The 17,587-nt window shown below is 49.6% G+C and overlaps 1 protein-coding gene across 14 annotated transcripts in view; it reads right to left on the bottom strand.

Annotated features, from left to right (window-relative positions):
* Nucleotides 1–957: 957 nt before the first annotated feature.
* TPM3 (tropomyosin 3) overlaps nt 958–17,587 on the bottom strand; it is a 28,400-nt gene continuing 11,770 nt past the window's right edge. For 3 of the 14 annotated variants that reach the window (XM_007087941.3, XM_042975403.1, XM_042975405.1), the window contains 7 exons: nt 16,938–17,071; nt 15,245–15,362; nt 15,058–15,128; nt 14,337–14,412; nt 12,939–13,001; nt 12,700–12,769; nt 958–2,312 (listed from right to left, as the gene is read on the bottom strand). In XM_007087941.3, the coding sequence (XP_007088003.2) occupies nt 2,230–2,312; nt 12,700–12,769; nt 12,939–13,001; nt 14,337–14,412; nt 15,058–15,128; nt 15,245–15,362; nt 16,938–17,071 (615 nt within the window). In that variant the 3' untranslated portion in view covers nt 958–2,229. The other 11 variants (XM_007087939.3, XM_042975408.1, XM_042975406.1 and 8 more) reach the window with 7 other exon arrangements.

Below are 17,587 nucleotides of genomic sequence, written 5' to 3'. Positions count from 1 at the left end.
GCCCGCCGGCGCCGGCCAATCCGCGGGCGCGACGCCACAGGGGGCGGTGCCTCCTCCCGGCCGGGAATTGTGGGAGCGCTAGGGAGGGGCACGTGGCAACGGGAGGCGGGAAGCCTGCCACGTGCTCGGGGGGGGGGGGGGGGGGCAAGTTCCCTAAATGTTGGCCGCAAAGAAAGGAGCAAAATGTCGAGGAAGGGCTAACTTCTCCCAGTTTAATTTCTTCCGTTGCCTACCTCGTGTTCGGCTCCTAGCAGAAAAAAGTTTTGGTGGGTTTTTTTTGGCCGTAATTTCCAGGTAGCATTGGTCGGTGCCTATAAATGGAAAAAAATTTGCAGTCTCTGGCATAAACAGCTGACTTTGTCAAGGGAGCTGTGTCTTTTTTACTAGGAGTCGGACTCGTGTCCAGCCTCAAGGCCAGAGTGCAGTAAATGCCAGGCCCCGGCGACCACAAGGCTCAGGTCGTCCACGTGCACAGCCGGTCTCTGAGCAAACACTCCTGGTTAAACTAACCTGTGCTCTCCAAATACCCGACGGACTACCGGCTCAAAGGCTGTCACAGGGCAGCGTGTGAACAGTGTTGAAGTGATTTAAGGAGCACCGAGCCTAATAAATCCGTGGTTTGGAACCAGCACAGTTGTGAAGGAAAAGCCCTGAATGCGCCAGTGCTAACTTAAGTAACCTAGAAGAGGCCTTGCATATAACTATTATTTCTGATGTTCACATTTACCCTGATAATACACATTATCTCTATTTTACAACTTATTTCTATCAGTACATAGAAGTAAGAATCTGAGCTGAGTTTCGAATCCAGTTTTGGTGGTCTGCTTCCAAAGCGTGTGTTCTCTATGAGATCCTGTTGCCACCACCCACAAAGATCTGATTTTTACCTCAAACCTCATAGTTCCTGTGGAGAAAGCGCATTTGGATTAGTAAATAAAAGTCAAGGAGGTCTGAGAATTGGAGGGACTGGTTCTTTATTTCAAAAAGACAGTTGTCAATTTTCAGTATCAAAACAGTCGCACTATTGGTTTCTTTCTCTCAATCGGCCCCGGAGAGAGCACACCAAAGGACAGTGCATTGTAAGCCAAGAAGCTGCCGGATGCACACCTAACAGACCTCACAGAAACCTCACCAAAAGGGGGGATTGGGCAGGGAAAGAAACTTTTAAAAGATCAGCACACCGTCAGCCCACAGACTGTACAGTTCTCAGCCTGACAGAGTGGCCAAGGTGCCCCAACCCTAAAGAAGCAAAGTTTCAAAATAATATAAAATTTAAAAACGGTTTTGTACGTAAGCTATTCAAGATTTCTCCAGCACTAACACAAAGCACAATGACGTGGCACTTTTAGAGACAGCAGCTTCAGTCCCAGAGAAGGGTGACGAGATAAGTTTGTTTCATGTGGCTAAATCAGTGGCAAACACGTAATTTTCTTTTCTTCTTCCAAGGAGGCAGGAGAGCAAATAAGTGGTCACCTCAACATAAAGGGGACATGATCCATTCTGTGAGCGGTTAGGAGAGAGAGGGGTGAGGATAGGACAAGGATTTGGTCTCAGACAGAGGTCTCACACCTTAATTTGTTTGGTCACTTCTGATGAAAAGAAATTAAAGTTGCTCAAAGATACCTTAAAGCTGAAACCCTGAGCCACACTTTTTTGGCTAACTCCTCCTGGAATCACCTTTCTAATTTGGCCGGTACTTTGGACAGAGCAACGAAGCTTCCCAGAGTGGGTACCTTTCGGGGCTCTGGCCCTCAGTAGGCAGGCAGGCCTTGCCGCTCTCCCTCCTCTGCAGAGAGAGCAGTGTGCGTTAGGCTGAAAAGTTAACTTTCCAAACCTTCCAAGTGAGGAAGGACTAAGACTGCTGCTTCAGAACTGTGGAATTATTAGGAATGTTTTACAAATGGGTCGCTACAGCAACAACAAAAAAAGGTAATTACAAAATGTGTACATCACAACATGCTTGTAAAGACACTTTGCATTGTGCTCACATTCCCTTAAACGTTGTTCCCAAAGGTGCTCGGCCTCAAGCCCAACTGGAATCTCAGGGGAGAGGCAGAGACAGTTTGGCGAAAAAGATACAGGGGTTGGGGTGGGAGAGGCGGCAAAAAGGAGAAAGCGGACTTCCAGTTAAAGATCAGCCCTCAGTTTCCAGGCCAGCTTCGGGCAGGCTGGCCTCAGGCGGAGTCAGGGTCAGGGGGAGGAGCAGCGGCAGGGCGGGACTGGGGTGCTCTACATCTCATTCAGGTCAAGCAGAGTCTGGTCCAGCATCCTTTGCGTACAGAGGTGCTCCTCTTTGGTGCATTTCAGCTTATCTAATGGGGGTAAAGGAGAGACGTTACTAGAACTAGAAGTAAAGGTCAAGGTCTGCCCACCGTGAGAATCGCTCCTGCTGCAGGAAGGCTGCAGACTACCAAAGCACCGCCTTCCCGGCGCCAGGCCTGAGCCACTGCACCACCCACTTCTGCAGGGACTCTGGCGTGCCCCCTGGAGTTGCAGGTGTGGCTATACTTCTGGGGGAAGGGGCTGGGGACCTATCAGTCATTTCCTCCCATAGCCACACCCACCAAGGCTTTCAGTTTGCAGTCCCCGAAGGAGGCAGCCTTAAGCATCAGCCATTCTTTCTTCGGGGCTTTGCCCGTAGGATGGTACTTATTTGACATGGTTCCGGGCATGTTTCCACCAGTAAAAACATCAGAGTCTCACCCTGAGAATACAAGATCTTCATGCGCTATAAGCTTCCTCCAAAATGGAAAGGAGAGGAACAACTGGTGGGATGAATGAAAGACCCCCAGAGCCTATCACAGAGCCCCTGAAGCCAAGAACACTACCAAACGTAAGCAAACCTCAACGGAGGTTTGTGGAGAGCTACTGCTCACAACTAGCTCCCGACAGCTACTTACAATTAAGCATAAAACCAGCAAAAAGAAACAAGAAGGAAAACGTCAGGAAAAAAAAGCAGCAGCTGAACACCTAGCAAGCAAAACCACAGATCTGTTGATGGCCCGCACCCCTTCCTCTCCCTCCCCTTCTGTCCACCGGCTCAGAAGGGCCCGTCTCTGGGCCTGCAGATGAAGCAATCACGACATCTTGTCCAATCAGTCCTTTTATTGTTAGAAAACATCCATGCCAAGGGGAACACAGCTTACAGTCGGCACACAGGGAAAGAGCAGCAAGTAAGGGTGGAAACCAGAAAACTCTCCCAGGTTCCCTTGCTCTGTTCTCGCGGGCTCCTCCCTCCTTCATCCATTATCTCTTGAAAAGGGATGGAAACACTATCAACTGTTCTCACTACACAGCGGTGGGGAAGTCAGGAATACTCTCACTGCCCCAATTAAAAAGCAATTTGCTTAGGGCAAAACTGCCTTTCAAAAAAACAATCAGCTTTTTGCTGGGGTCCAGGTCAGTGGTGTGAGCGGTAAGCTCAGCTTAATGGGCAGAGGGAGCCCTGCCCATCAGCCACACAGATCATGCAGCGTTAGCTTCAGCTCGCTAGAGAGCACTCGGTTTCGCTCAAGTTGGCTGTAGAGGCGCTCTGCAGCAGCAACAGAGAGGCGAGGAAACAAGAGAAGAGGAAACAGGAGGAGAAAGAGAAAAAGGATGTTAGTGGAATACCAGAAATAAATCCCGAAACCTCTGACTAGCTGGTACACATCACAAGCATCTGTGGATGCGAGGAGGACTCAGACACAGGGCAGTGAGACGCAGGCGGGCAGTGCGAGGACCAACAGAGGAATAAAATAATCCAAGCTCACAAGTTGCAAGCACAACGCTTTAAGAAGGAAAAATCTATCTATTTCACAAAGGTATTTACTCCTTGGGTTGAAAAACAGACGAGGGACCCAGGGCAAAGGAAGGAGCACAGCTGGCTTACAAGAATTATATTTACAACATTCAGGGTTTGAAAGGAACTCAGGTAAAAAGTTGGTACATTTTTCTGTAAAAGCATTCGATCCAGCATTGTGAATGATAAACTGGGATCAATATCCCTACATCCATTCAATCCTACTCCCTCATGCTTCTTGTTATAGGCGCTCAGTGGTAAACCCAGCATAGGAGCCTATCCAATCAAAACCCCACCTCCCCTTTTCTAAAAGAACCCAATCCGGGGGCGCCTGGGTGGCTCACTCAGTTGAGCGTCCGACTTCGGCTCAGGTCATGATCTCACAGTTCGTGGGTTCGAGTCCCCCATCGGGTTCTGTGCTGACAGCTCAGAGCTTGGAGCCTCCTGCAGATTCTGTGTCTCCCTCTCTCTCTCTCTGCCCCTCCCCCCCTTATTCTCTCTCTCTCTCTCTCTCTCTCTCAAAAATAAATATTTTAAAAATTTCTTCAAAAAAAGGACATTTGGGGCGACTGGGTGGCCTAGTCGGTTGAGCATCTGACTTCGGCTCAGGTCACGATCTCGCGGTTCCTAGGTTCGAGCCCCACGTCGGGCTCTGTGCTGACAGCTCAGAGCCTAGAGCCTGGAGCCTGCTTTGGATTCTGTCTCCCTCTCTCTCTGCCTCTCCCTCTCTTGCGTTCTGTCTCTCTCAAAAATAAACAAAAACAAAAAATTTTAAAAGAACTCAATCCCATTGGGGTCAGCAGTGTGTCTAGCTCCAGGGAAGGTGAACTGAGATTATCCTGTTCCCTTTTCCAGCCTCCCTTGCTGTTAGGGATCCAGTTCTGGCCAATGAGATATAGGGGTAATCTGCTGGAAAGCTTCTGGGGAAACTAGCTTTCTTTCTTGCCTTGAACACGGATGTGAGGATGAGAGTTGCAGATTTCAAACTTACAAGAGGGCCAAGAGAGTCAGAGAAACACAGTTACCCCCGGCCACAGCTGCTCAAATCTGACTTGTTGCAGGAGAAAAAAAGTCAGTCCCATATTTATTTAAGCTACAGTTAAGCTGTTTCTCATAACCGAAAGCATTCCCGATATAAATAGTTCAGTGCTCAAAACACTGACTGTAGCTGAATGTTCCCCCCTGCAGCACACCTTAAAGAGGGGGTAGGGAGAAACCAAATCCATCAGACGAGCACAGGGGTGATGGGAACTTAGGGACAGACCTTCCTGGTCTACTAGTACCAGTTTCTCAAGTTCACAAGTAAGTTTCTTCCAGTGTTTTCAGTCTGTTTCAAAATGGTCTCAGGACCTCAGTATAAAGACCCACCCTCTTCCACCTTTCCAACGTTAGTGTTATGTGCCGCCGAAGCAAGCCCAAGACATACTCTTCTGTCTTTTTTTTTTTTTTTTAACGTTTATTTTTGAGACAGAGAGAGACAAAGCATGAATGGGGGAGGGTCAGAGAGAGGGAGACACAGAATCTGAAACAGGCTCCAGGCTCTGAGCCGTCAGCACAGAGCCCGACGCGGGGCTCGAACTCACGGACCGCGAGATCATGACCTGGGCCGAAGTTGGCCGCTTAACCGACTGAGCCACCCAGGCGCCCCTCTTCTGTCTTAAAATCAATTGCATCTGTGGGCTGACTGTGCCCACGGTCAAGGTGCAGTGCTTTGGCACGCTGCCCTCCGGGCAGGTTTTCTCCAGTTCTACCTGGAAGATGATGGCCAGTATGGTCCCAATAAGATTTGCCACTTTATGAACACCATCAAAACAGAAAACATACATATACACACAAAATGATGCTGGGAGGGAATAACCAAAATAATAGTTGTACTAAAAGGCAGAACTGGAGCGAACATTTAGAATTGCACGTCTCGTTAAAGCAGTGGTTCTTATACGTATACAATTACTGCCCCTTCTCTCCCCTTGGAAAGAAATTTGGAAATGTATGGGGGCAGTAACTAGAGGACGCTGCACACACATGTTGGGCAGGAGACAGCACTAAGCGGGACTGTTCTGTACATCCCAGAATTATCCACCGTTGAGAACCACCACACTAGCCCAGAAACTCCGTGAGGTCTACGACTGCACCTGTCTTATTCACTGGGGCTTCTCTGACAAATGCAGGGGTTCAAATTTCTATTGAACTCTTATTTTCCTTTTTTTAAATGTTTATTTTTGAGAGAGAGTGAGAGCGTGAGCAGGGGAGGGGCAGAGAGAGAGGGAGACACAGAATCTGAAGCAAGCTCCAGGCTCTGAGTTCTCAGGACAGAGCCTGACGCGGGGCTAGAACTCACAAACCGTGAGATCGTGACCTGAGCTGAAGTTAGACGCACAACCAACTGAGCCCCCCAGATGCCCCTGAACTCTCATTTCTTAAGCTTTCTGTGGCAGGAGTACCACCTGACTCCTCAGGAGCAACCACATCCAAGACAGTTAGTGTGACTGCCACTCCTGTCTTGGGGAAGAAGGGTATTATCAGAATCTTATCCCTCACAACGGCCTGGTCAATGAGGGTTTTGTTCCATGTAGGGAAGAAGTAAAGAGACAGAGAAGTGGAAGCATTTTCTTGCCTGATTAAGCTCTAGAGCACATAGTCCCCTAAGAACTGTATGAGGCCAGAAGATAAGTGTGGTCATGCTCTCGGCTTGAACTCAGTAACAGTAATAAGGGTTCTAACTCTGCAATCTCTAGTGATTAAAACTTCAGGATCAGACACCAGCTCATTAAAGTTCTTGGTTCCCTGATACAGCAAAATAAAACAAACAAAAAAGGCAAGCCACAGAATCCATTTGGTCTGATGTCCCTTTTAGCCACGTCCAGTTAATTAGGGAACAATCCCATGGATGCTACACATCCCTAGGCCTCACTGGTCTGAATCAGGGCCATTTCATTCTGTAACAGGAAAGGGGAGTGGGGATGCTTAAGGGAACAATACCTGCTTTAAAGCCTCACAGTTCAAGAGATGAGAAAGAACAGATTTTGCTTTTTTTTTTTTTTAACTTCTCCCTAATATTAAAGCTGGGGAGTGGTCAAGCAGTACCATAGAGAAAGAAAGAGATTGGGCAGGGCTAAGACGAGGCTGCCCAAAACCACAGGACAGCGAACGCTCCTGAACCGCGTGTCATGCCTCATCCGAACAAGGGTAAGGAAGGGTAGAAAAGGACTCTAACCCACCAGCCTGTGATTCAACCTTAGAAATTAAGATGGGGAGCCCCTGGGTGGTTCAGCTGGTTATGCATCCAACTGGATTTCAGCTCAGGTCATGATCTCACAGTTCATGAGTTTGAGCCCGGTCTTGGGCTCGGCACAGATGGAGCCAGCTTGGGATTCTCTCTCCCTCTCCCCTGCTCACGCACGTGCACGCGCGCGCGCTCTCTCTCTCTCACTCTTAAAATAAATAAATAAACTTAAAAAAAGAAAAAAGAATTAAGAGGGAAAAGTTAAAGAGATCAAGAGCTTTGCTCTGGGATTACCAATGCGGCTTCTTGACCCCATTTCCATAGCCAGTCCAGGCCCCGGTAACAGGATGGCTTCTGTATTAAATGGAAGACTGAATTGAGCACCACACACTGTTTCAAATTTCACTCTGCTCTGCTGGCTCCGTCCTCCCTCACACCAGTCATGCCCAGGGAGAGAGACAGGCGACCGGAAGTAAAAGACCTCACTTTTTTCCGAACATCTATCTATTGTCACATACCTCTCTCTTTCGTAAGAAGCCTTTCTCTGCGTCAACTCTTTCTGCCTCAAAACTAAAACACCTAGAATCGTACTATCCAACACAGCAGGCAGTCGCTAGCCACATGTGGTGGCTAATTGTATTTAGATGAACCAAAAGCACATAACATCAGAATTTTAGCTCAATCACGTAAGCCACGTTTTGAGCGCTCAGCAGGCTCTGTATGTGGCTAGGCGGCTGCTGTACTGGACATCACTGCTCTAGGCTCAATTTCTTGCCTTTACTTTCTTTCCACTAGTTCACTCTTCTGCTCCTTGACCTTAATGCTCAAAACGCACCCTCAAATTAATAAAGTATCAATGACAGCATCTCGTCTCGAGTTCTCCTTCTTCACAGCCTGTTGGAGTGGAGACGCTCCGGCAATTATCCAGCCGTAAACGTTTATATGATCACCACACCTTGTCCTGCGTCCTCCCTCCACCCAGTTCCATTTACATTCCTCCTCTGCACAGGGCTTCCTGTCTGCTGCGTTCTCCTTTTTACACGTGCAGCGGTCTTTCAGGATTCTGACGTGCTTTCCTGCTCTAAACTGCCTGCCACCCTTTATGGAGTTCCAAGTCTCTCTCACGTCCGTCTGTCCCCTCAACCCCCGAACTCTGTCTTCAGCTGGATGCCTGCCAGTTTCTCAGACTTCTGTTCTCTTCTACCTTCTCTTTCTTCTTCAAACCAGGCCCAGGTGACCTCTCTACGTGTTTAATGCCACCACGTTCCTAGGCTCGAAAGCAGTCAGTGTTGACTTTTCCTCCTCACGCTGAGTGCCGCTCATAGCGCCGCCTCTGTATGGAGGGTTCTCTCTGGGAAAACCGAAATAACCTACCCTAGTTGTTCTCCAACTAGGGAGCATACTCGCTGCTGGTGCTAGGTCAGGAGGTCTCTGGAAGCATATACTTGTGAACTTCAAAAAAACGTATTTGCGGGGCGCCTGGGTGGCTCAGGTGGTTAAGCGTCCGACTTCAGCTCAGGTCACGATCTCTCGTGGGTTCGAGCCCTGCGTCGGGCTGTGTGCTGACGGCTCAGAGCCTGGAGCCTGCTTCTAATTCTGTGTCTCCCCCTCTCTCTGCCCCTCCCCCCCTCTCAAAAATGAATAAACATTAAAAAAATTTTAAAAACGTTATTTGCGGGGCGCCTGGGTGGCTCAGTCGGTTAAGCGTCCGACTTCGGCTCAGGTTGTGATCTCACGGCTCGTGAGTTCGAGCCCCGCGTCGGGCTCTGTGCTGACAGCTCAGAGCCTGGAGCCTGTTTCAGATTCTGTGTCTCCCTCTCTCTCTCTGACCCTCCCCCGTTCATGCTCTGTCTCAAAAGTAAATAAACGTTTAAAAAAAAAAAAAATGAAAAAACGTATTTGCTGTGTTGCTTTAATGTGCATCAGGAAAACTCACTAGCACACATCAAACCTTTGGTTTCAAATTAGAATTATGTAAAGACAAATTTGAAAACGAGTAAATGTGAAGGAAGAAATAACGTAGGGAGCACAGGAATATGGCAAAAGCCACCAAGTAGCATGCAAGTGACTGAAATTTGGGAATCACCGTCTTAATGGGCCACTTTGATAATCTGCTCTCCTTGTGAAACACTGACTCGGCTGCAGAATCAGTTCTTCTCCTTTGCTACTCAGATCAGAACGTATCTTTGTTCGAAACCCCCAGTGGCATCCCCGTCGCCCACAAACTAAAACTCCACACCTGAGTCCTGCACACGCCTGCCCCTACTGTCTACATCTACCTCTACAGCTACGTCCTTCCTGTCTCTATCTATGCCTCTACTCCTCCGCTGGTCCTTGACCCAAATGCTCAATATCCACTATCCCTCAATCAAATCTGTTTGTCAGGAATCCAATTTTTTAGAACGCGGTAGACATGAAAAAGCAAGTTTTAGCATGTTTATTAAGTACCTACTATGTGCCTCGTTCTGTGAGTCTCTCCTAACCATCCCACTGGAACCAACCCGTCCCCTCTGAATTCCCACAGTTTGGTATTTGTGGCTAAGCCACAGATCACCTGTAGCTTCATTTATGTTCTCTCCCTACTAGATTCTGGGCAACCTAAAAATGGGGATGGTGCCTCCATCTTTGATTATTTCTGTCCCGCCGTAATTCTCTGTGCCTAAAAGACACCAGTTAAGCGTTAGCTGAATCAATCAATCTCTACCTTAATCCCAAAGGCTGTGTAGCAAGAAAAAATGGTATGGACAGAAAGAAACCTGAATTCAATACAACCGAAAGTTTTAGATTAGGGAAAACCTCTGCCCCGGGCTCTAATGGCCAAAAGAAAAGCAAGTTTTAAATATATAATCTGCTGAGAAACCGAGGTGCTAAGTGGACGCCACTCAGGTGCTTAGGGAAGTACAGCTGCCTGCTGCACTGCCCAGGCTGAGCCATCGCGGCTGTGCAAACTGGAAAAGGAGTCTGCAAAAAGTTGCCACGTAATTCCACAACGTAAACCAGGAACGGTTTTACCAACAGAAATTTACCACTCTTATGTATGTAATAAACCATTTGGAACATGGATGACTGGTTGTTTAGTTTTCCCAGTCGCAACCGTTGATCGCGTCTCATGTCCCACTACCACGTGCCGGCAGGCAAACGGCAGTATACCTCGAGTGTTAGAAGGGTTTGAACGAACAAACGGAACGGCTGAAAATTCTATGGATTTCTCTGTGACTTGGGATGACCTAACAAGTCAAGTTTGGTGGTAACACATTTGAGACCATCAGGTGTTCTGAAGATGCACCGTGTGAGCCACCGAACAAAGGGCCAAGAAAGCGTATCGGGAGGCACTGGGACCCTATGGGAGGAGGAGGAGGAGCTAACTGAAAAGGATGGGAGCCTCCAAGTAATGGAGGTGAAAGACCTCCCGCGGCCTACACACACCCCGCCCGGAACCTCCGCTAGCCCACCACTCCGACAGACTCCAATCACTTGAGCTTAAATGTCAAGAAAGAATAGACACACACAAAAGTGGCTTTGATTATATAAGTCAGAGGAGAGAGAGCCTACAATAGCTATTCCCCACATCACACCCCCAAGGCTCCTCCTCAGGGACAGCAGCAGCTTTGTCAGTGACACAAATGCAGGGTGGCAGGAGGCTTCCAGCAGCTTAACATTTTAATTTGGGGGGGGGGGGGGGAGTGGGTGGAAGAATACATAAGTTGCTTTGTGCCCCCCCTACATCCTAATGCCTTGGGGACCAGCCAGGCCGACCCAAATGGAATCCAGAGCGAGAGTGGGGCGCTGGGTTCCCCGAGGAAAGGGGGCAGATCCAGAACAGAGCAGAAACGGTGATGGTTATCTGTATGAAAAAGTAAGGAGACTCTAGGTAAGAAGGACTAGCATCAATCACACAGCGATTTGGGAGAAAAGGGAAGAGAAGGCAGTAGGAAGGAGAAAAGACAGCCAGATACCACAGCCTGAGTCATTTGGCTTCTTCTCAGGGTTAGTAGGACAGATACAAAGAGGTGGATTAGCATCAAGGGTCAGGGGTCCACAGCAAACGGATGAAGTCCCCGGTAACTCTTCTTGGTGCTTTTTACCGCCTGGCTTGCTCTGGGAGTCGGCTTAATTCTTTGCTGAATTTGAGATTTCCAATCATGGGTGTTTCTCCTGAAGTTCAATACCAGGCACAAATTACATACACACAGGAGATCTGAATTTTGTCATGCAATCAACGTTAGGGCCCAAGTCACTGGCTCTCTGGGCCCTACGTTCTTAGTTATCTGATGACATAGTTCTACCTTCAGCGGTGTCCCCTCTGAGAAGACTAAATTTGAGAAGCAAATAGAAAAAAATCATGGATATAATGAAGGGACTATGAACAAAAATATACTTAAAAAAAAAAAATCACACATCGATCAGGGTGCTACAACTGATTCAATATTAAATGCCACCCCAGCTTTTGCCAACAAGTAACCAGCACCAATAGTTTAAAGATAGAGTGAAGACCCCCCGTTTCCAGAGGATAAAACCAAAGCACACTATGCACAGCCTGGAGCCCCAACCACCCACGAGCCAAGGCCCCAGCCCCGCTCTGCTGTCAGATAGTTACATAGAGGTCATGTCATTGAGGGCGTGGTCCAGCTCCTCGCTAATGGCCTTGTACTTCAGTTTCTGGGCATAGAGCTCATCTGGACAGGCACAGGAACACAGGGAGGAACCAGGGGACAGAGTGAAAGGTATCAGAAGCAAATGAAGAGAGGGAATCATTAGAAATTAGGAGAAGTGTGACCGTGGGTCTAATACCACAGGTTAGGAGGACATCCACCCTGGCGGCCACAACAGGCCATTTTCAGATCCTCTGCCCCCCACCCAGACCACTGGGCTTCTTGCCGCCTCTAGTCCACTGCAGTCAAGGCGGAGAACCCAGGCACGGCCGTGACTAGACGTTCTTGCTACCAAATGCACTCAAGCAGCTACCACTCCCACCCAGCTAATCCAATTGCCAGCAGGGATAACACTTAATTTGATGAAAACAGAGAAAGGAGAAAGCACACATTAAGATTCAGACACTTCTTCTCTATCTACCGATCAAGACCAGTATTCTTGGCCCCTCTGCTCTGCAGGCTGCTCCCCCAAACCCTCCCCAGGTAAGAGAATGGTGTGCTACCCAGAGCTTATGTCAGAGTTCTCAAAGCACAGCGTCCTTTCTCACAGTGCACACGGCCGCCAAAACGTGGGGACAAAGTGCATTTAGAAAGCCCCTCGGACTGGCCAGCTCTGGGACATGGACATCCCACAGCCGTGTCTCTTGGAGAGGTCGCCCGCAGCTGAAGCGATGAACAGGATGGCCGAATGTAGCCGTGGGGTAATACGTGCTCTCACTGCCATCAAAGTATGGCCACCATCTCACCCCAGAGACCACCATTTCAGACCAGCCAATTGGAGGTAAATGCAGCCATGACCAGTCTCCTCCAAGAGAAGGATGCCAATTCCAGAATACTAGATAAAGTCTGACCAAAAGGAAGAGGGTGTATGTGTAAAACTCCAATTCCGGGTCTTGACCCGTTTCACCCAGCTGTGGCACAGGACAGGGCACGGGACGTGTGCCAGGTCCCCGCCGACTCCCTTTGGTGCACGGGGAAGGAGGGAAGCGGTCAACGGGCAAGGTCTTCCTCTGTAGCTCTGATCCCGCTCCCAGGCTCCATACCTTCCAAGTCATCAATCGTCTTCTCCAGCTTGGCCACTGACCTCTCGGCAAACTCAGCACGGGTCTCCGCCTGGGGAAATGGGACAGCAGACGGAGTCAGAGATGAGCAAGAAGAGTTCTGTGTCTCCACCTTCTACTTGCACACCCTTCACAATCACAGCCAGCTCGTCTAAGTCCAAGTCAGGGCCTCATACACCTCTAAATATTTTGATTCCTTCCCTAGAATTCCCTCAGCTCACCTCCTTGAGTTTATCCGTAAGAATCTTTATCTCTTCTTCGTATTTGTCTTCCTTTTGAGAGTACTGTAAGAGAAGTCGGAATGCGAGTTTCAGAGTAGAACGTACTCACGCAGACAATCCTACCACCCCATCTGCCACCACATTCCCTCTTCCAGTGAAATCCTCTCAGATTTTAATGTGTGGTTGGCCCGCGAGAAAAGAGCAAGGCCCATTTCTGGACAAGAGATCATTAAAATCCACAAGTCAACATCCTTAAGGCCTTGATACCCTCAAATTAGAATCCTCTGGATTTTTTACCTTTAAAACGGACCTAAGCTTTGACCTTACTCCGATCAACCCAACGAGGTAATTTTTCCTTCCTCCTGCTTGACGAGGAGGTACAACAACACCCCAAGGCCAGCCACGCGGCCGAAACAGTCCCACGTGACACTAAAGACGAGTCCTCTGTCTTGCTCGCTTATTGGGTCTCGGATCTGCTATTTGCGGCCCCCACTGGTCTGCTAGAAAACGTCTGGGGACCCACGACTACTGCTATTTAGCACATCAGTATCAGCCTGAGCAGAACATGACCCCCAAGCACCTGAGACCACGAAGTGATCTGAACTAAAGCAACGAGAGCACACGGGAATTAGCATTAATCCCGGGATATGGATGACGAGGATGCCTCACTAGATTATGTAAGGACTGGGTTTCTCCAGTCTCTCATCAAGGGCAGGGCTGGGTGGGCCCAGGCCCCAGAGCCTGTCACTGTCACAACCAGCCCCTACCTTCTCCGCCTGAGCCTCAAGAGACTTGAGGTTGTTGGTGACATTCTTCAGCTCCTCCTCCAGCTCAGAACACTTACTGTGAATGTTTTACATACCGCAGGAGAGGAAAGGGGAAGAAGGCGAGAATAAAAAAAAAGGGAGAGAGAGACACACAGACGTGAATTGAACCTATATGTAGAGAGAGCTGGAAGGCATACGGGGAAAAGAGAAGTTCCCAGGTCACCTGAGCAAGTGTCAGCCCTCCCTCCCCCGGACCGCAGAGCCTGACAGACGCTGGGCCCTCCTGGGCTAGGACCCAGGATGTCGGACACTAATGAAACACTTGAGAAAAATCACTACAGGAACGAGTCTACCTCGGGTGGAGGTGGGAACGTGTGCCCGACCCAAATAGTCCCCCGGATCACCCCAGGGAAGGAGAGACCCTGCGCAGAGGCGTAAAGCAACTAGGAAAGAAGACATGAAAGATGGCAAGTAAGAGGAACAGAATGGAGCATTCCACGGAGAGGTGAGAAGGCACTCAACAAACCAACCAGTGGAGGGGAGGCAGCTGCAAAACAAAGAACAAAAACCAAGCCCAACGAAACCACGCCGTGCACGTAACCTCGCCGGGGGTGGGGGCTAATGTTAGTACCTTTTCTTCAGCAGCACTCAGACACTTCAGGCTCTGGTCCATCAGTCTGATCTGCTCGTCCATCTCCCGGCAACGGCTGTTAGTGACGGTCACGGGGATCGCACAAGCCAGGTTGTGGGGAGGGAGAAAGGTCAAAGAGGACACAGCAAGAAAACAAGCAGCAAAACGAAAAAAAAAATTGTTTTTCAAAAAATGGGAAGACAACACCGCCACGGACATGGTGTGTCATGTCTGGGAGGGGATGGAGAGGAGGCACAGATATATATGCATCAGCACTGACTTGTTACACAAGGCCCAGAAGGTGCCAACGGGGGAGCTCTTCATGTCTGCCCTCGCCCTGAGGCCCCCCCCAGACTGGCCACACGGTACAGAAGAGACAAATCTCAAGCCGGCATGGCCACGGCAGTGTGTCAAGGAGAAGCAGACTTCGGGTGGGAGGACCCTGTAGGGCCTGCCAGGTGACCACTCACCATCTGCTCGTTAGTCCTTATTTTCCCTCAATTTGCAAACTGCCCCTACGAGAAATAACGGAAACTCATCGGGCACCTGTCACTAGTCCAGGGTAAGAAGGGCCCGTAGCCATTCTCAGGGCCTAAAAAAAGCCCACTCTCTAGGCCCTGTTTAACAAGGTGGAAGGAACACTAGTTTATTCACATTAATGCGCAAGCCAAAGGGGAAGGGACCGAACGGGAGGGCAAGACTGGGGGAGCAAGATACTCACGACTCTGCCAGCTCAGCTCGTTCCTCTGTGCGTTCCAAGTCCCCCTCGATAATCACCAACTTCCGAGCCACCTACAGAAGACCCCGGACGGCCCAGTGAAGCAAAGAGGAAGCCATCTCCCTCCCCCGTGGCTCTTTTCAGAAATCCAAGGACGCTGGGGAGAAGGGGGAAACACGAGGCAGCCCACCTCTTCATACTTGCGGTCCGCCTCTTCCGCAATGTGCTTAGCTTCCTTGAGCTGGATTTCCTGGAGCTCCATCTTTTCTTCATCTTTTAGGGCTCGGTTCTCAATCACCTTCATGCCTCTGCCAAACGGTAAGGACAGACACGGCCCTGATGGGTCTGCCACCAGCTCCACCCTCAGGGGCCCTGAATGGCACCTTTAGAAGCCGGCCCCTCTCTACCTGCCACCCAAGAACTCCCACAGCTCCCCATCTTAGTTTGTTTTCTTTAAAACCTTTTCAAAAAAATTAGCTTTCTCTTATAAAAAAAATAACACACGCTTAAGGGGCGCCCAGGTGGCTCGGTCGGTTAAGCGTCCGACTTCAGCTCAGGTCATGATCTCACAGTTGGTCAGCTGGAGCCCGCATCGGGCTCTGCACTTTCTCTCCCTCTCTCTGCCCCTCACTCACTCGCGCGCTCATTCTCTAAAATAAGTAAGTAAATAGATAAATAAGTGAAAATTAAAATGATAATAATAAGAATATACACTTAATACTCAAGGGTATGGTTTAAGGGCACAATGTAAGCCCTTCCAGTCCTGCTCACCAGAGGAAAACTCTATTCATAAAGTTTCCAGAAATGTTTCACGAAGAGAAAACCCCAACAGAATGACACACTACCCTGTTGTGTACCAGGCCTTCCTCCCTTTCTAGAACTTGCACCCTGCTCTGTAATAGAGCACACACAGCCACGCGACACATTCTCCCAGCAGCACGATGTCAACCTGTGTCCGTCCGACAGGGCATTTTTGATTCTGAAAGCCTTCGTCTGACCCCACGCGTGTCAGCACACACCTTTGTTCTGGTTTACCCCACAGCGGCAAGAAGGCAATTGACTACTTTCAACAAAGGTGAGCTGTGATTTGGTTCCCAACCCTGGGCACACATAAAAATCATCAGACCAACTTTAAAAACATCAACACCCAGGGGGCGCTTGGGGGGCTCAGTAGGTTAAAGCGTCTGCCTTCAGCTCAGGTCATCATCTCACTGTTCGTGCGTTCAAGACCCGCATTGGGCTCTTTGCTGTCTGTGCAGAGCCTGCTTCAGATCCTCTGTCCCCCACCCCCACCCCCCACTGCTTGTGCTCTCTCTCTGTCACTCTCTCTCAATATAAATAAATAAACTTAAAAAAAAAAACAAAAAACAAAAAATCTAAACACCATCACCACCACCCACACCCCTCTCACGATGGGCTCCAACTGAACTGGGGCATAACTCCAGGCACTGCAGTATTTTTAACTCCCCAACGGTCCCCACCCCTCACCCCCATGATTCTGACGGTGCGGCCAAGGTTAAGAAGGCTTATTCAGCACCGATCGCTGGGCTCTATCTTCAGAATTTCGGACTCTTAGATCAGGGGAGGGACTGAGAGTCTGCCTGAATTTTCACCCAGCGCCAGGTGCTGTTGGGCGGGGACCTCACTTGGAGAACCACTGCTTTAGGGGAACTCGTCTCACAAATAAGGCCACGATCCACTAAGTGGAGGCCATCCTGGTGGCCCTCTTTAACAACCATTAGATCAATTTATAGGGTAACACCAATTGCAAAAGGTCACGGAGTCCAGGGAACCCTCACTCTGTCTTGAAGTGAAATGCATTGACCCGAGTGTTGCAGGTCCCTCTGCACCCCATGCCCCACCCCACAGGCTCCCCTACTCACCTCTCGCTCTCGTCAGCGGCTTTCTCGGCTTCCTCCAGTTTCTGCAGGGCAGTGGCCAGGCGCTCCTGGGCCCGGTCCAGCTCCTCTTCTACCAGCTGGATCCTACGGTTCAAGGAGGCCACCTCAGCCTCAGCCTGTGTTTCAATGAGAAATGGACAGAAGTCGGACTGAGATTGGGGCTGAGGGCCAAGCAGAAGGCAGGGTCCGACGCGGCAACACCTGTCCCGGCGCAGACGCGGACACCATGCACACACGCCCATCTCCCCCTTTCCCACCAGCCGACTTCGGGGCACTCCACAGGAAGAGTGGTTTAAAACACAGTTCCCTGCCCAGCCCAGTGCCACACAGCACCGCCTCCTTTCTGGACTTGGGTCAAGTTCCTGAGCACACTGGTATCAGGAAAGGTGTCTGGCGAAGGGCTCCTCCCGCCTGAGCTCGGGCGTCCTGCCCTCTCTGCAGTCTGCTTTCGAGTGTCTTGTAAAGTGGAAAAATCAGAAGGAATTCGGATTATCTATTAATTTGCTGAAGTCAAATTGTTAACCCTCCAACGACCTTATTCTAATACACCAGGGGACTCACTAGCCAAGAGAACGTTTTTCAGAATAACGGTCCAGACCAGAACGCAAAAGGATGCAACGCTGGGCTCCCCA

The sequence above is a fragment of the Panthera tigris genome, chromosome F3, assembly GCF_018350195.1.
Source record: "Panthera tigris isolate Pti1 chromosome F3, P.tigris_Pti1_mat1.1, whole genome shotgun sequence".
NCBI lineage: Eukaryota > Metazoa > Chordata > Mammalia > Carnivora > Felidae > Panthera > Panthera tigris.
This window is presented reverse-complemented; position numbering and strand designations above follow the sequence as displayed.